The 19,859-nt window shown below is 45.1% G+C and overlaps 1 protein-coding gene across 4 annotated transcripts in view; it reads right to left on the reverse strand.

Moving 5' to 3' along the window:
* Positions 1-10,299: 10,299 nt before the first annotated feature.
* Positions 10,300-19,859, reverse strand: part of LOC147112772 (amine sulfotransferase-like) — an 86,273-nt gene continuing 76,713 nt past the window's right edge. For all 4 annotated transcript variants that reach the window (XM_085997372.1, XM_085997369.1, XM_085997370.1 and 1 more), the window contains 2 exons: positions 19,043-19,218; positions 10,300-10,468 (listed from right to left, as the gene is read on the reverse strand). In XM_085997372.1, coding sequence (XP_085853498.1) covers positions 10,357-10,468; positions 19,043-19,218 — 288 coding nt within the window. In that variant the 3' untranslated portion in view covers positions 10,300-10,356. The remainder of the gene's footprint in view (positions 10,469-19,042; positions 19,219-19,859) is intronic.

A 19,859-nucleotide genomic window follows, 5' to 3' on the forward strand; every position in this document is an offset into this window, starting at 1 on the left:
CCCAAGCCACCCGCCCCTTCAACCACCATCTGCCCCACCTGTGACAGAGACTGTAGGTCCCGCATTGGACTCAGCAGTCACCTGAGAACTCATTTTTAATGTGGAACCAACTCATCTTCGGTTCCGAGGGACTGCCTAAGAAGAAGAATTTTTCCACCAGCTCATTTTATGCAGAAACAGGGAACTTGGCAGCAATACTCAGGGTGCTGCCTAGTCATTAATTTGGAAGGTCACAGATACAATCTTCAGGAGAGTTGGGGAATTCAGACAATTTGCGTTGACTACAGTTCTCTCATGTTGTAGATGTCCCCACAGTTCAGGGTGCGATAGCTGACAGTCATGGTCCACTGAACTTTCCACCAGGAAAGGATAGCACTTGCTTAATGTGCAAATTGTTTGTGACCAGCTCCAAAAGAATTCAGCATGTGAATGCCAAATATGCAGGCAATTTTCACAATGCATTTGCGCTCAGGAATTCCGTTTCCCTGATCTATTCAAGGTAGAGAGTGAAATGTCCTATGGCTTTTGGATGATAAGCTTCAGTGGATCATGACCCCCTCTGCACATGGCTAAAACAAAAGTTGAAGAGTGCTGCAATGAGGCCCATTCATCAATTCAACATCATTGAGTGAACTATATGTGTAATGTATATACCTTTAAGGGGGGAATTATCTTTTACAGCTCATGTATACTGCAGTACCAGCAGTCCCCACATCTGTGCATAGCACTGAGTAGTAATCTGTACAGATCAGTTCCAGTGTGAGCCACGTTGAGTAAACACCTGTTGTACCGTTCTCCTGCAGTCTGTGTCTTATTATACACGGACACAACATTGGCGACAAGGCGAGTTCGAACCTACCTGCAACTCTGCATCACCTCCCGGGGATTCGTTCCTGGAGATCAGTGGATTGGAGGTCAAGGCCAGAGACTCGGGCGTCGACCACGGGCAACCGCCCAGTCATCCAGCAGAGACTCGAGAATTGCGGGGGAGGCTGTCGAGAGCCAGGCTTGGCTTTCCAGTCCAGGTGGTCCAGCGAAATGGGCTGGCAACAGGTAGTGCGCAGACCCTTCCCGGACAGCGGCGGGTTAGAGCCCGACCGAGCGGCACAGCAAAGGGCCGAGCAGCGTCGATGGGGGAGAGAGAGGGCAGAGCGCACAGGGCGCAGCCGGTGTTCAGAGGCCGAGCAGTGTCGAAGAGAGGGAGAGAGAGACGCGCAGAAACCCGCAAGGCGCCGCCATTGCCATGAGGACCGCCGAGAGTGGCGTTGGCAGCAGCGCAGGAGAAGCGTGCGAAACCTACACGGCGCCGCCATTGCCACGAGAACCGCCGGGATCGGCGTTGGCAGCAGCGGGGGAGGAAGGAAAGCGCGGGAGACACCATTTTAAGCCATTGGGAGATGCCATTTTAAACCACACCCAAAATGCCGAAGAGTGGCAGTATCACCGCATTTGACAATGAAGTCGAAGATTGGACTACATATGTCGAACGAATAGAGGTGTACTGCAAGGCAAATGAGGTGTCAGATGACAAGAAAGCGTCGGTATTGCTAAATTTAATGGGGACAAAGACGTATGGTTTATTACGAAATCTAGTAACCCCAATGAAGCCAATGGAAAAGAGTTTTGAAGACATAGTAACGATACTACAGGAACATTTAAACCCCACACCGCTGCTGATAGCAGAAAGATTCAAGTTTCACAAACGGAACCAGCATAAGGATGAAAGCAATGCTGATTATTTAACAGAACTGCGCAAACTATCGAAACACTGCCAGTTTGGAGCGGGACTGGCAGATACCTTAAGGGACAAGTTTGTGTGTGGGCTTCAAAGTGAAGGAACCTGGAAACGGCTTTTATCTGAAAAGGGCCTTACGCTGGAAAAGGCTTTCAGCATTGCGGTATCATATGAAGCAGCAGCACGGGGCGCTGCAGAGATACAACAGAGACCGCAAGAATATGGCACAAACGAAATGTCATATGGAACAGAGAAGTGCTATCGCTGCGGCAGAACAACACACGACCAGAAGGATTGCTGGTTCAAAGACAAAGTGTGCAGACAGTGTGGAAAAGTAGGACACATGGCACGAGTCTGCAGGTCGGGAAAGAAAACCAGCAATAAGAAACCGACCAAAGGGAAGTACAAGAAGGTCCATAAGATAACGGAGAATAGTTCAGATGAACAAAAGAGTGATAACGACTTCGAAAGCAGGGAACTGAGTTGTCTGAAACTACATAATGTGATCACAACGGAGGATCACCGAACCATTTGGGTCACTCTCAAGATAGCAGGAGTCCAGGTAAAGATGGAATTGGACACAGGATCAGCTCTAACAGTCATAAACCGACGGGACTACGAGCGGCTATTCTCACACATACCCTTGAGAGACACAAAAATTATTTTGAAGACGTACACAGGGCAAAAAGTCTACCCCAAAGGAAAATTAAGGGTGACCGTTATATATAACGGTAAGGAAACACCAAAACTAGACCTGTATGTACTGCAAGATGGAGGACCACCATTACTGGGACGTGAATGGATCCGGAAAATACAACTGGATTGGCATTCCATACAGGCACTGACTGTGGCTGACAAAAAGGATGACGACGTCACACCTGGGCGACTGTCAAAGATCCTAACTGACACGACAGAAGTGTTCCAGCCAGGACTCGGAACACTAAAAGGCATGACAGCGACAATTAAAATTGAAGAAAACGCAAGCCCCAAATTTTTTAAGGCCAGACCGGTATCTTATGCGATCCGCCCAGCCGTCGAAGCAGAGCTGGAGAGTCTGGAACGTTCAGGTGTACTGTCCAAGGTAGACTGGAGCGAGTGGGCTACACCCATCGTCCCTGTGATGAAAAAGTCGTTGAGCAGCACGCCTGGGGAACCAAGGAAGGTTCGCATCTGTGGGGACTTTAAGGTAACAGTGAACCCGGTCCTTCACACCGTACAATATCCACTTCCGTGGATTGAAGATATTTTCGCCTCGCTATCTGGAGGGAAACGCTTCACTAAGATTGATCTGGCCCAGGCGTATCTGCAAATGGAGGTAGAAGAAGCATCAAAAAAATACCTCACAATCAACACCCATAAAGGTCTCTACCAATACAACCGGCTCGTATTCAGGGAAGCATCAGCTCCGGTTATTTGGCAGAGGGCAATGGAACAAGTCCTGCAAGGGATCCCAGGGACCCAGTGTTATTTGGACGACATCCTGGTCACGGACAAAAATGACAGTGATCACCTTGCCAACCTGGAGCAGGTGCTCACTAGATTGCAGGAATATGGGCTCTGAGCTAACCGCCCCAAATGCGAGTTTTTTAGAAAACAGATCTCGTATTGTGGCCACGTTATCGATCAAGAGGGGTTACATAAGTCCCCAGAGAAGATTGAGGCAGTAGTCAAGGCTCCAGCACCGGAAAATGTGTCACAGCTGAGGTCGTTCCTCGGGCTGGTAAACTACTACCATAAGTTCTTGCCAAATTTGTCTACAATACTACACCCACTGAACACCCTACTGCAAACTGGGGTGCCGTGGAAGTGGAGTGACGAATGTAGATGAGCTTTCCAGAAGAGCAAAACACTAATCACATCGAAAGAGGTATTGGCCCATTACAACCCAGCATTACCAATTCGGTTGGCATGTCATGCGTCACCCTACGGCATTGGAGCGGTGCTGTTGCACAAATTCTCGGACGGCTCAGAGAGGCCAATAGCCTTTGCGTCACGATCACTAGCCTCAGCCGAGCGTAACTACGCCCAGATTGACAGGGAGGCCCTCAGCCTAGTGTGGGGAGTGAAAAAGTTCAATCACTATCTGCACGGGCAGAAATTCACCTTGCTGACTGATCACCAGCCTCTTGTCTCCATTTTTAATCCGAAGAAGGGCGTTCCGGTGATGACTGCGCAATGACTACAAAGATGGTCACTTTTTCTAGGGGCGCACCACTATGAGATTGAATATAAGGGCACGAAACAGCATGGAAATGCTGATGGGCTATCACGCCTGCCACTGCCTACTGCGGAGGAAGCACCAGCAGTGGATCCTGTCGAAATATTCCATTCGACTATAGTTGAATACCTACCGGTAGCTAACGCTTGTATCGAAAAGGAAACCCGAAATGACCCGACACTGTCTCGGGTATATGATTTGACGGTGAAGGGATGGCCAGCACATGGCGACTCACTGTTGCCAGCATTCTCGACAAGGAGAGAACAGCTGTCAGTGTGCCGGGGGACCTTGATGTGTGGATCCCGAGTGGTAATTCCACCCAAGTTAAGGGATAGAGTGCTCAATGAGCTTCATGGGGGTCATCTGGGAGGGGTAAAAATGAAAAGCCTAGCCAGGGCTTATGTGTGGTGGCCGGGAATCGATAAACAAATCGAGGACCTGACCAAGAGCTGCTCAGGATGCCAGAAAGTCCGAAATGCACCACCACAGGCCCCTCTACACCCATGGGAGTGGCCCTCATCTCCATGGCAACAGGTGCATATTGATTTTGCTGGTCCATTCATGGACTCAATGTTTTTAATAGCCGTGGATGCGCACTCGAAATGGCCTGAGGTCATCAAAATGTCCTCCACCACCACGGAGAAAACTATTGCAGTCCTACGGACCATTTTTGCCAGGAATGGCTTGCCAGAACAGATTTGCTCCGACAACGGACCACAGTTTGTGTCCGAAGAGTTCCGGAGGTTCTTGAAAAAGAATGGGGCAAGGCATTACACATCCGCCCCGTATCATCCAGCCACAAATGGATTGGCTGAGAGGTTCGTACAAACCTTTAAGAAGGCAATAAAGGCTATGTACAATGACAACATTCCGCTGCAGCACAAGGTGGACAATTTCCTGTTCGCCTACCGGAATGCGATACATGCAGTCACCAACCAGGCCCCAGCTATGATGTTCTTTAACCGAAGGTTAAGATCTCGCCTGGATTTGCTCAGACCAAACGTACGAAGAGATGTTGAGAGTAAGCAATTCCAGCACATCCATGAGAAGCCAACAAGGAGCTTCAATGTAGGGCAACCAGTCTTGGCCCGCGACTACCGAACAGAAAAATGGCAGCCAGGAACGATATGCACACGGCAGGGCCCACTAATGTACACAGTGGACGTTGGGGAGAGCATCGTGAGACGCCATGCTGACCAGATCCTAGAATCACAGGAACAAGTCAACCCCATGCCTCGCCCATACGTACCTGGTGATGAACCCGACGTACAGGTCGCATCTACCCCAGAAACAGTAGCATCGGAAGCTGATGAACCAACCGACGACAGGGGGCCAGAATTGCCTCCGCACCAAGAGCAAGACACTCGGGAAAGGCGCTATCCAGAAAGGATCAGGAAGCCTCCCCAAAGACTGAATATATAAATAGACTATTTTCAGCTAATGTTGCATGTTAAAAGTGTTAATTGTAATTAGTTTGATATTTAATTGTTAAATGAGTGTTATGGTACTGTTAATCTAATAGGGGAGGAATTGTAATGTATATACCTTTAAGGGGGGAACTATCTTTTACAGCTCATGTATACTGCAGTACCGGCAGTGACCACACCTGTATATAGCACTGAGTAGTAATCTGTACAGATCAGTTCCAGTGTGAGCCACGTTGAGTAAACACCTGTTGTACCGTTCTCCTGCAGTCTGTGTCTTATTATACACGGACACAACAATATGGGTCCTGAAGGGTAGGATTCCCTGCCTGAACAGATTAGGAGCATTGTAATATGTTCCTGAGCATGTCTCCCACATAACAGTAACTTACTATGCTCTGCATAGACTTGTAATTCAGAAAGACTTGAACATGTAGATGACCCCAGCTACTGTGAAGGCAGAGGAACATAAACACCATCACTCAGTGATTTATCACTGGCTGCAAGGGGGATCCATATACAGATTATTACTGATGGACCTTTTTAAATATCTCCATTTGTCACCACCACTATTATTGCATTTACCCTGCCTTCAGGACAATGCCAACCCACAGTATTCTTTCTAATCTGTCCCTGCCACCTCCAGGTCTGCCCTCCGTGCTTCTGTGGATGAGAAGGAGGCAGCAGCATCACCAGCACACCGTATATGCAGAGACGAACAGTAGCAATGTCATAGGAACAACATCATCTCCAAGTTTCCCTACAAGTCACGCACAATCCTGGCTGATACACATCCCTGTTTTTGCATCTTCATTGGTCAATATCCTGGAATACGCAAATTAACACCATTGTGGGGGAAACATCACCACAAGGACTGCAATGGTTCAAAAAGGCCCACCACCACTTTCTCAGGGCAACTGGGGATGGACAAAAAAATGGGGCCTTTCCAACATCCCAAGAACAAACATTAAGAAAACGAATCTTCATGATCATCTTCCTTTTCACTTATTTGCTGCAATGGATTTGCAGGAAAAGAGGATAAGAGCTAAGAATGGGTATGCAGAATCTGAAGAGATTGAATAGACAGTGGAGAGTGAAGATTTTTCTGCTGGCTTGCTGCTTTAAAGGGATGTAACTGATGAATGTCTAGGTCTTCACCCACTAACTTAAAGCTTGCACAGTCCCACCAATGTTGGCATCTTCCACAGAGTGTCTTGGCCTGCTCTTTGTAGGTTAGCTCTTTGATGTTAGGAAAGCAGTCTCTGGCCACCTGCTTTGTATTGGCATCAATGAGCCAGTTTCCCTTGAATGAAGATTGAGTGCATTAGCTGAAGAGTAGTGTGTGTGATGTGTCCCTGTAGAGGGAAGAGATTGAACTCTAAATCAAGCAGTCTCTCGGGGTGTGCCTTGGTTCCAAGGCAGAAGGTCAGGGGCTCAAGCCCCACTTCAGAGAGTTGCACACATTATTTAAGCTGACACTTCAGTATAGTACTGAGGGACTGCTGCAGGTGCTGACTTTTGAACGAGGCTTCAAGCCGTATTCCCATCCGCCCTTTCACTTGGGTATAAAAGGTCCCAGGGCACTATTCAAAAGGAGCAGATTTCATAAGAACATAAGGAGCAGGAGTAGGCCATTCGGCCCTTTGAGCCTGCTCCGCCATTCAATGAGATCATGGCTGATCTTCTGCCTCAACTCCATTCACCGGCCCTATCGCCATATCCCTTGATGCCTTTACTAGTCAGAAATCTATCGACTTCGGTTTTGAATATACCCAATGACTGAGCCTCCACAGCCCTCTGGGGTAGAGAATTCCAAAGATTCACCACCCTCTGTGTGAAGAAATTAGCAGACTCATTAATCTGGTACCACAATCAGCCAAACCCACCTTATTCCAAGAACTTCTTGATGCTTGACTAATAACCAGGCTCACCTGGAGGGGCAGAGACTCAGTGGAAGCTGGGATTCTGAACACTCAGCTAAAGATAGTCCTGCAAGCCAATTCCCTAACAAATGGGGTGGTCGTAATTTGGCAAACAGTGGTGAGCTGAGCAGTCGCTGCACTGGTAAGTTATGAGTTGGAAATTTCCTCAGAGCTGGTCCAGCATAACCTCACCGGAAGTGTGGCGGAAATCCCATTTACTGCGTGTTCCGGACAACATTTATTTAACTCATGCACGCACATTTTTAGTTTGTTTTGAACCAGTTGCATTAGTGGTGTCCCCATTGTACAAGGAGACATTGTCCAGAACTGGCTATTGTTTTGTGGCATTGGAGAAACTGACTTGCCACTCTATTGATTCAGCAAATTAGCTGCTGTGTTTCCCTACATTACAACAGTGACTACACTTGAAAATGCGTCATTGGGTGTGAAACACTTTGGGACATCCTGAGGTTGTGAATGGGACAATATGAATGTAAGTTTGTTGTTTCTTTACCTGTGTGGATTTCTCAGCAGCTTGGTTTGGAGATTCTCAAGTATGCTGAGGGGTTTTGCGTGTGACAAACATCCAATTGACCAAAAATAAATTTAATTGGTCACTAATCTCTCTTTCCTGTTGCCAAGCCAGTTTGCTAATGTTCTCAATTTCACAAGCCTTAGTCTTCTTTAAAACACTCATACCTCCTTGCAGCTGAGACAGCACTGGCAGACTGTACACATACACTATGAGCAGTGTACTGGTAAGCTTGTCACTGCTCGAACAGGTTGCATCCCCTGCCTTGGCAGGAGTTAATAAAAGGCCCTGCCAAGACATCAGAAGGGGAAAAGAAAAGAACGAGGAACTCAAACCAACTTTAAAAAGTTATTAATTCAAAGGACAAATATTATAAATGGTTAATGAGATTTATTTCTTAGCATCAGTATATATTATCCAATGCATCATCTGAAATAACTAATTATTCAATAATGACAGAAGTTAATCACGGTGATAAAAACCCTCACAGTAACATGATCGATTGAGTTTAAACCCACTACAAAAGAGTGCACACTCAGGTAATTCATTACTATTTCCATTGAGTCTTCAGAGTAAAAGGAAAATGCCCAACGAGGTCAACCACAAAAAAACTAATGGACCATTTCCCTCAAAATATAGAAAACAATTATTTACATGAAAAAAGTAGCAAGCCTTATTGTGTTTATGAACACATGCTGTAATATCATAAATCACATCATTGTGTCACTTGCACTTGTGCCATTATCCTGGCTCTTTTGCTTCCTCTTCATCCCCAAACAATAAATCCTTTCCAAAAGTAAAAATGTAATTCTTTACAGTCTTGCTATGAAACCAAGTACAGCACCAGGTCCCCTGGCAAAACGGAGATGAATGGGGAACAGAGGGGAAATTCATCCAGTGGCTGGAGTCATATCTGACACAAAAGGAGCTGGGTTGCTCCACTCGGGAGTTCAATCATCAGAACCCCAGGATATTGCTGCAGGAGATACTCAGGGAAGTGTTCTCAGCCCAACAATCAGCAGTTTCATCAATTACCTTTACTCCATTACAAGGTCAGGAGTGACCTTCTAATAATGATTCTGTATTATTCAGCAACATTCACAATTCTGAAACAGTCCATGCCAGCCTACAGCAGAACCAGGACAACATCCAGGCTTGGGCTGACCAGTGACAGATAACATTTGCACCACATAAGTGCCAGGTAATGATTGTCTCCAACAAGTAACGCCCAACCACCCCCCCTTCATTACAGTCAGAGTTCCCCCCCCCCACCACCCTTTATCAACATCTATGGGGTCACTATTTACCAGAAGCTTAATTGAATTAGCTGCATCAGCACAGTGGCTACAAAGGAAGAGCAGACACTGGCTACTTTGTGACAAGTGGCTCCCTTTGTGACCCCTCAAATCCCCTCCACCATCTACAAGGATCAAGTCAAGAGTGTGACGGAATACTACTCATGGAAGCTCAATACTATCCAGGATAGAGTAATTGATCAGTGCCCCGCCACAGGAATCAATATCCACCCCCAACACTATGGCTGCTGCATATACTATTTATGGGATGCGCAGGGGGAAAAAAGCTGCATACACACTGACAAAATTATGAAAGCTGCTATTCCATAGGGAAGAAAAGAGGCAAACAGACAGTGAGTCAATAGTAAATGTGGAACTTGCTACCACCTGGAGTAGTTGAGGCAAATATCATAGATTCATTTAAAGGGAAGCTAGTACATGAGGGAGAAAGGAATAGAAGAATATGTTGAAAATGGGGAGATGAAGTAAATAGAGAGGGAGGAGGGTCATGTGGAGCATAAACACCGGTATAGTCTATAGTTGGGCCAAATGGCCAGTTTCTGTTCTGTAAATGCAATGCAATTCTATGTTACTGTCTTTAGTATTTTGTAGTGATCATTTTTTAAATCTTACAGCTGAATATCTACATTTATACATCTTTTCATGGAAAAATAAAACCACCATTAACTACCTGAAGGAATTTCCATTAGAAATGAACACATCCAAACTGTGATGTTAGACTAAAGAATCATTGACACCATGCATGCTCCATACCTCCATAACTTTCCCACACATGAACTTTGAAAAATACATGAAAAAGTCTAATTTTTAGGAATACTTAGATATCTTCTCTAGTTTGTTATTTTTTGAATATGGTTGACAATCTCCTTCATTTTTGAGTATCTGCCTCATTACTTTCAAATGTAGAAAATACAAATGTATTTTAAGGGCTATTTTCCAACTATAAAACAAAAAAAAGTCCAAATTGTCAATTTTTGCCAATCCACAGGATTTGGATGATTAATAGTAGTCACATGGTTAATGCTCACCCTGTACCTAAGCTTTCACACACTGAATGGTATAGATGTTCACCATACTTAAAATGTATAAATTCACCCTTCTTGGTATAATTCACCACAAATAACCTGTTTAAAGATACATATATGCATAGTCTGCAAACATTCTTTCATTTATTTGTAGAACGTCACATTGTTAACTGTTGCATTTTATTTACTCATTATCCCAGATAAACTCTAATGGCACATCCTTCATTCTTTCTTGGAAAATTCTGTCAAACATCTCAGATTGAGCCACAGTGAAATGATTTTTCCAGTCTCCAATTGTACCTGAAAAGAAAAATGAAAATCCATGAAAAGGATCTTCACAATAAACAAGTGGAATGAAAATGGAGAGAATTGAGGGAAGAAAATAGTTAGAAAATAAGAAGTCATATTTTTGATATCAGCAAGACACAGTCCTCAAATTATTCTCCAATTTAACTATTGTCTGACTGCATCCATGCAAAGTAATAGAATTGATTATTGAGAGCAAAATTGAGGATTATCTGTACAATAATAAACAGCTGCCAACATGGATTCAGAATGGAGAGATCCTGTCTAATCAAACTCCTTGGGATGGAAATTCCTTTAAGCCCATTTTCGATCCTGAAATGGGTGCCGCGCGCCCCCTAACTGGGAAGCATAAGGCCAGCCCAAAATTGGACATCGGGCCTCATTAACATTATTTAGGTGAGTCGCTGGTGCCTGTCATAGCTTCACAGGTAATTCGCCCACTTTAAAAATACGCATCTTCTCCTCCCCTCCCCTTTCAGCATTCCGTAGGGACCGCTCCCTCCGAGACACCCTAGTCCACTCCTCTATCACCCCCAGCACCCCTTCCCCTTCGCCTGGCACCTTCCCGTGCAAGCGCAGGAGATGTAACACCTGCCCTTATACCTCCCTCCTTCCCACTGTCCAGGGCCCCAAACACCCCTTCCAGGTGAAACAGCGATTTACTTGTACTTCTTGCAATCTAGTATACTGTATTCGCTGCTCAGGATGCGGTCTCCTCTACATTGGGGAGACCAAACGCAGATTGGGTGACCGCTTTGCGGAACACCTCCGTTCAGTCCGTAAGGGTGACCCCGAGCTTCCGGTCGCCTGACATTTTAATTCACAGCTCCAATCCCACTCGGACCTCACCGTCCTTGGCCTCTTGCATTGTTCCACGGAAACTCAACGTAAACTCGAGGAACAGCACCTCATCTTCCGATTAGGCACTTTACAGCCTTCCGGACTCAATATCGAGTTCAACAATTTCAGATCATAACCTCGGCCCCTATTACATTTTCACTTATTTTTTTTTATCCACCCCTTTGTTTTGGTTTTTCCCCCCCCCTTTCCCTTTTTTTCTCTCTCCCACATGGCAGCTGTCTCTCATTCTGCCAGAACATTTCACACCTAATCTAGAGCCGTCTTTTGTCTCCACTAGTCCCATCACCATCTTGTCTCGTTTTGAATACCTCTTAATATCTCTTCACTTCTTTTGTTCTCTCCCAGCCCTGCCTTTCGACCTATTTAATTTCCTTTCCAGTTTTGAAAAAGGGTTAGACCCGAAACGTCGACTCTAATTTCTCTCCACGGATGTTGCCTGGCCTGCTGAGTTTTTCCAGCATTTTCTGTTGTTATTTTAAAAATATGAATGTTGGGCTGCTTGCCTCGCTGCCAACAGCCCAAAGGTATGTTGCGGGAAGGGACATGGAATGGTAATCGGGAGGGGGGGGAGGGGGGAAAGGCGGGTGTAACAGCAGGGGAGAGAGGTAAAAAGTAATCAAAGTGTGACGTCACCAGGAAGCAGGTAAGTGATTGGTTGGTGAGTATTTGGTTGGTGAGTATATCTCTTTTTTTTTAAACTTTAACTCTGGTTTATAGTTTCTAAGGTCTCTCTGGTGTAGCAGGGACTGTTGGTAAACCAATTAACTGTAGTGTAATTAGTGGGATTAATTGATTTAATTTAAATTCAATTAATTAAAGGGTAAGTCATGGCAGGACAGCCGGGCCCCGTGATCTGCTCCTCCTGCGATATGTGGGAACTCAGGGACACTTCCAGTGTCCCTGACAACTACATGTGCAGGAAGTGCATCCAGCTGCAGCTACTGACAGACCGCATTGCGGCGCTGGAGCTGCGATTGGACACATACTGGAGCGTTCACGATGCTCAGGACAACGTGAATAGCACATTTACGGAGTTGGACACACCGCAGGTAGAGGTTGGACAGGAAGAAAGGGAACGGGTGACCAACAGGCAGAGTACTAGGCGCAGGCAGGTAGTGCAGGGGTCCCCTGTGGCCATCCCCCTCTCCAACAGATACACCACTTTGAGTACTGTTGGGGGGGATGGCTTATCAGAGGAAGGCAGCAGCAGCCAACTTCCTGGCACCAGGGGTGGCTCTGCTGCACAGAATGGGAGGAAAAAGAGGGGTAGAGCTATAGTAATAGGGGATTCAATTGTAAGGGGAATAGATAGGCGTTTCTGTGGCCGCAAACAAGACTCCAGGATGGTGTGTTGCCTCCCTGGTGCAAGGGTCAAGGATGTCTCAGAGCGACTCCAGAACATCTTGGAAGGGGAGGGTGAAGAGCCAGTTGTCGTGGTGCATATAGGCACCAACGATATAGGTAAAAAGCGGGATGAGGTCCTAAAAGTGGAGTATAGGGAGTTAGGAGATAAATTAAAAAACAGGACCTCAAAGGTAGTAATCTCAGGATTGCTACCAGTGCCACGTGCTAGTCAGAGTAGAAATAGAAGGATACTTCAGATGAATACGTGGCTAGAGGAATGGTGCCAGGGGGAGGGATTCAAGTTCCTGGGACACTGGAACCGGTTCTGGGGGAGGTGGGACCAGTTTAAACCGGACGGTCTGCATCTGGGCAGGGCTGGAACCAATGTCCTAGGGGGAGTGTTTGCAAGTGCTGTGGGGGAGGGTTTAAACTAAAATGGCAGGGGGTTGGGAACCTGAGCAGGGAGACAGAGGAAAGGGAAACAAGGATAAAAGCAAAAGATAGGAAGGAGAAAAACAAAAGTGGCAGTCAGAGAAATCAACGGTTTAAATCAAACATGGCCACAGTAAATAATAATTCTAATAGGTCTAAGAGCGTTAAAAAAACAAGCCTGAAGGCTTTATGTCTTAATGCAAGGAGCATTTGTAATAAGGTGGATGAATTGGCTGCGCAAATAGAAGTAAACAAATACGATTTGGTTGAGATTACGGAAACGTGGCTCAAGGAAGGCCAGGACTGGGAACTCAACATCCAGGGATATTCGATATTCAGGAAAGATAGGCAAAAAGGAAAGGGAGGTGGGGTAGCATTACTGGTTAAAGAAGGGATTAACACAATTGTAATGAAGGATATTAGCTCTGATGAGGTGGAATCTGTAAGGGTAGAATTGAGAAATACTAAGGGGAAAAAAACGTTAGTGGGAGTGGTTTATAGACCTCCAAACAGTAAGGCGGAGGTTGGGGATGGCATTCAAAGAGAAATTAAAGAAGCGTGCAATAAGGGCAAAGCAGTCATCATGGGTGACTTTAATCTACATATAGATTGGGCCAACCAAATGAGTAACAATACTGTGGAGGAGGAATTCCTGGAGTGTTTACGGGATGGTTTCCTGGACCAATATGTCGAGGAACCAACCAGAGATCAGGCCATCTTAGACTGGGTATTATGTAATGAGAAAGGATTAATTAGCAATCTTGTTGTAAGAGGCCCCTTGGGTCGGAGCGATCATAATATGATCGAATTCTTCATTAAGATGGAGAATGAAGTAGTTTACTCGGAGACTAGGGTCCTCAATTTAAATAAAGGAAACTATGATGGTCTGAGGAGCGAGTTGGGTAGGATTGATTGGGGAATGGCACTCAAAGGGTTGACGGTGGATAGGCAATGGCAAACATTCCAAGACTGAATGGATGAACTACAGAATTTGTTCTTCCCAGTTTGGCATAAAAATAAAACAAAAAAGGTGACACAACCGTGGCTAACAAGGGAAATTAGGGATAGCATAAGGTCCAAGGAGAGGGCATATAAATTGGCCAGAAAAAGCAATAACCCTGAGGATTGGGAGCAGTTTAGGATTCAACAAAGGAGGACAAAGGGATTAATTAAGAAAGGGAAAATAGAATATGAGAGTAAGCTTGCAGAGAACATAAAAACTGACTGTAAAAGCTTTTATAGATATGTGAAGAGAAAAAGATTGGTGAAGTCAAACATAGGTCCCTTGCAGTCAGAATCGGGGGAATTTATAATGGGGAACAAAGAAATGGCAGACCAACTAAATACATATTTTGGTTCTGTCTTCACAAAGGAGGACACAAATAACCTCCCAGAGATGCCGGGGAACATAGGGTCTGATGAAAGGGTGGAACTGAAAGAAATCAGTATTAGTAGGGAAATGGTGTTAGGAAAATTGATGGGACTGAAGGCCGATAAATCCCCAGGGCCTGACAATCTACATCCCAGGGTACTTAAGGAAGTGGCCCTAGAAATAGTAGATGCATTGCTGGTCATCTTCCAGAACTCGATAGACTCTGGAACGGTACCCATGGATTGGCGGGTAGCTAATGTTACCCCACTATTCAAAAAAGGTGGTAGAGAAAAGGCGGGGAATTATAGACCGGTAAGCTTGACATCGGTAGTGGGGAAAATGCTAGAGTCCATTATAAAAGATGTAATAACAGAGCACTTGGAAAGCAGTGACTGGATCGGACAAAGTCAACATGGATTTACAAAAGGTAAATCATGCTTGACTAATCTACTGGAAATTTTGAGGATGTAACTGGTAAAATAGATAAGGGAGAACCAGTGGATGTGGTGTATTTGGACTTTCAGAAGGCTTTCGATAAGGTCCCGCATAAGAGATTAGCGTGCAAAATTAAGGCACATGGGATTGGGGGCAAGGTATTGACTTGGATAGAGAACTGGTTGGCGGACAGAAAGCAAAGAGTTGGAATAAACGGGTCATTTTCCGAGTGGCAAGCAGTGACTAGTGGGGTACCGCAAGGATCGGTCCTAGGACCCCAGCTGTTCACAATATATATTAATGATCTGGACGAGTGAATTGGGTGTAATATCTCCAAATTTGCAGACGCCACAAAGCTGGGGGGGAGGGTATGCTGTGAGGAGGATGTCGTGAAACTCCAACACGATTTGGACAGGTTGGGTGATTGGGCAGAAACATGGCAAATGCACTATAATGTGGATAAATGTGAGGTTATCCACTTTGGTGGCAAAAACAGGAAGGCAGATTATTATTTGAATGGTAATAGTTTGGGAGAAGGGGAAGTGCAAAGAGACCTGGGTGTTCTTGTACACCAGTCGCTGAAGGTAAGCATGCAGGTGCAGCAGGCGGTTAAGAAGGCAAATGGTATGTTGGCCAAAAAAATGGCCTGACCCAATATCAGATCATTTGGCCGTGGGACATTCCAAAATTGGTCCTCGTTATGCCCATTTTACGCAATGAAGTCCAATTTCTATCCCCTTGACTTCTTTTGAGGACTTGATAATCCAAGTGAACTGTGATATGCCTTCTGATATGTTTGTATCTAGAAGATATTTGATAAAGTTCCACACAAAAGGATATTAAGCACAAAGCTATAGGGATTCAGGCAAGTCTTGGGAACAGATAAGCAATTGGCTGAAGGTAGAAAACAATGAGTATTTAGAAGAGGAGTTACCTTGGGATGGAAGTGCTAAGTGGAATATCCCAGGAGTCCATGCTGGAACTACTAATGTTGCTAATTTGCATAAATGACTTGGATTTATTAATTCAATGTAAATTGGTCAAATTTGCAGAGGATACCACACTAGGATGAGCAGTGGAATCACAAGGAGGCAGCTTAGAAATGACAATGAGTTGGACAAAATATGTAAGTCAGCAGATCAATGGCAGATGAAATTTGATGAGGCCGCGTAAAGTACTGCACATGGGAAGGAAAAATGGGTGACTCACATACGCCATGAATGGTGTTGAAATAGCTAAAGCTGAAGTTGGAAGACACATGGGAGTTTTAGTAACCTTAACGGCTAACATCGCCATCAAACGCTGAGCAGCAATCAACAAAACCAACAGAATCTTGAACTACATAGACAAAATGGTAGAGTAAGGTCAGAGAAAGTCATGATCAATCTATGCAGTGTTCTGATCAGAGCAATCCTCGAATACTGTGTCCAGTTCTGGTTACAGAGTCACAAGGGAGATATTCAAGCATTGGAAGGAGTACAAAGCTATGAGGATGATTCTTAGTGTTAGAAGTCTGAGTTATAAGGAGAGTAACCTGAGATTTTCAACCTTGAAAGGAAACATCTGAGAGGTGGGGACTGATCTCAACTGTTCTCATTGGGTGGGTCAGTCACTTGTTTTAAAATGGCTCCCAACTTTCCATTCACTGTAATGGAAAAGGAAAATTGGGCGGGTTGTAAAAAGGGTAGCAGATCCGTTGCCTCTTATTTCCCACCTGGCGGGAACGACTTAAATTGACCCCGTAACCTCATTGAGGTATACAACATAGCATGTGAAATGGAAAAGGTCATTTCGGAAAATGATTTTAGATTGTGTGAATAGTATAAGGGGACACCGATTCAAACTAGCAACACATACATTTAGGACCAATATCAAGACTTTTATCTTCACATAAAGAATGACCAACATGCGGAATGGACTTCTAGATAGTGTAGTGAAAGTGAAAACCCTGGAATCATTTAAGAAATAACTGGATGTTGCAATAGGGGGAACTTAGGGACTTTCTGGATGGATGAATGAAGATGGGTTGACTGGTCCTCCTCATCCATAATTACTTTTTAATCATATTCCTTTTCATGAAATTAGTTTCAGCTTCTATTGGAGGAGGAGATGCCTTGGAACACAATCCCAGTATAACTGCTGGAATCATGCCTGCTGGGGCCCTCCAATGCTGACCCCACCAGAGTTTGCAGGGTCAGTGAGAGGGACCTAATTAGCATGGGGAAGGCAAGCACAAGCACCACTATGGGTGCATCACTGTTGCCTGCCTGCACCACGTGGCCAGAAACTTCAGCACCAATTGGCAGAGAGCGGGAACCCAGGCTCCCACCTTCCCCGACTCCAGCTCTGCTCCTCAGCCTGAACAGGAAGGCAGATACCAAAAAATGGGTGCCATTTAAAACAAGATGAGACTGCACCTGGAGTACTGTGTACAGTTTTGATCTCCACATTTAAGGAAGGATATACTTGCATTGGTGGCAGTGCAGAGAAGGTTCACTAGGTTGATTCCTGGAAAGAAGGGGTTTACATATGATGAAAGGTTGAGCAGATTGGGCCTATACTCATTGGAGTTTAGAAGAATGAGAGGTGATCTTATTGAAACATATAAGATTCTAAGGGGGATTGACAAGGTGGATGCTGAGAGGATGTTTCCCCTAGTGGGGGTATCTAGGACTAGGGGGCATAGTTTCAGAATAAGGGGTCACCCATTTAAGATGGAGATGAGGAGGAATTTCTTCTCTCTCAGGTCGTGAATCTTTGGAATTCTTTACCCCAGAGAGCTGTAGAGGCTGGGTCATTGAATATATTCAAGGCGGAGATTGACAGACATTTGAACTACAACGGAGTCAAGGGGAATGGGGAGAGAGCGGGAAAGTGGTGTTGAGGCCAAGATTGGATCAGCCATGATCTTATTGAATGGCGGAGCAGGCTCGAGGGGCCGATTGGCCTACTCCTGCTCCTGTTTAAGGGTTCATGCCACCAGTGGGGCCTGTATGGAGGCTGAAAGCTTCATTTCACTGGGCATACCAGCCTTCACTGATGTGCCAGGTCCCAACAAAACCAGAGCAGGATTTCCTAGTGTAGGGAGTCCCCTTGGCACTGCCCCATTGGCACTCTTTGCCTTTTAAGGGGTGGAAAGAGCTTCTGCCCCATACAAGGCAAATTAGAAACTTCCAGTAACAGTGGAGACCAGTTTCCAGAAGTTGCCACTGTAATTCCAGGAGGAAACAAGTGGAATCCAAGGAGTTCTGGCATTTTGGCCTTTATGTTGTTCATAACATTTTAACACTAAGTAAATTGAGCATTTTTCAGTTATATGTTTAGGGTTTATCTTCTTCTTCTTAGGCAGTCCCTCGGAACTGAGGATGACTTGCTTCCACATTAAAAATGAGTTTGCAGGTGACTGATGAGTCCAATGCGGGACCTGCAGTCTCTGTCACAGGTGGGGCAGACGGTGGTTGCAGGGGTGGGGTGCTTGCGCTGCCTGCACTTGGCTCCCGGCGAAGAGAGTCGAGGTGTTCGCCGCCTTCCCGGATGCTTCTCCTCCACTTTGTGTTTATAAAGAACTTAAGAAAGCAGGAAATGAGAAAAGACCATTTTTTTCTTCTGCAAAGATTCCCAAAGCTAAATTAAGTAAACCTCCAGCATACCTATCTCACCTTTTATCCTACATGATTCATCTTTGATCAGCTGCCTTCCTGGTCATTAACATGGTCCCACCAATTCAAAACCCATCATATTCCATACAGTATTTAATCCTTTCGATTTCCACTCATCCTCATAACGCACAGCAGCTGTTCCTAACCAGATATTCGTGCAGTTCAATTTAAAAGTAGTTAACTGATGCAGCCCCAACTGCTTTAACCAGAAACTCTGCTCCACAGGGTAGATGTTACAAATTCATACTCCAATCACAAAGCTTTGTGCAACAGGAATGCTCATCAGGGACTTGGGCACGCAGGTCAGCATGCACTGCGCGATTTTCCAACCATCAATTTTCTTTCCTTCCAAACCGCTGAACTCCATGCCCAAATTCCTGATATATGTTCCCAAAACGAAAAGTGCAGCGCCAGAAGCACAAGTGCATAAAATCTACCGGTATTCAAACAATTCATTCTAGGTACCTTTTCGAAGAAATGCTCCGTCTGAGGATTTTTTGGGAATTCCTTCATAGTTCGCCATTGGATTCTTTTTCATTACATCAAACGTGCAGTGTTCCATCACGCGATCAAGTTTTTCATTATCCAACTGTCTTCCAATGAAGTTGCAAATTTTTTGTATTGATGCTCGAAGATCCTATCAATATAGTAAACAGTTACCGATCCTTGAAGCTTATGAGTAGCAACAGCTTCTGTGACACTTGACAATGAAATACCTCATATCATTCACTGATTACCCTGTAAGAGTACTGAATCATTCTATAATTAATATTGCTAATAACTGGGTAGGTGATGCAACTATTGAGATATCCTCTCATTTCTACCTGCTTAACCCTAGGGGCTGGATTTTGCCAATGGGGAGCTTTTGGAGGCGGGACTCCCACTTGTCGGGTTTCAGTCCCGCCTCCATCAACTACTGGCTAATCCACGCTATTTTCCCTTGACTGACCTTGTTAAGCCCGCCCAGCGGGCTTAGCAGGCCAATTAAGGGAAAGCCGGTTACATAGAACGTCAGCATATGATGTTTCATCTGTCAAAAATTTTTGACAGATGAATTGTCATTGTCAAACACGGACATTCTCTGTAGTTTGAAGAGCTCTTGAATTCAAGACTCATCAAACCTCTTTATTTAGCAGAAATTTGATGGCTGCTGCATTGGAGAATGCAGCGGCCATCTGTCATCGCTGCCGCGGAGGTGCAAGACTTTCCGCATACCCAACTCTTGAAGCCTGCAGGAAGAAACAAAGGTAAGTTAGCTTTTACTAACACTTTCCACTT

This window comes from Somniosus microcephalus, chromosome 9, assembly GCF_052327205.1.
Source record: "Somniosus microcephalus isolate GS21.2 chromosome 9, FLI_Smic_1.0, whole genome shotgun sequence".
NCBI lineage: Eukaryota > Metazoa > Chordata > Chondrichthyes > Squaliformes > Somniosidae > Somniosus > Somniosus microcephalus.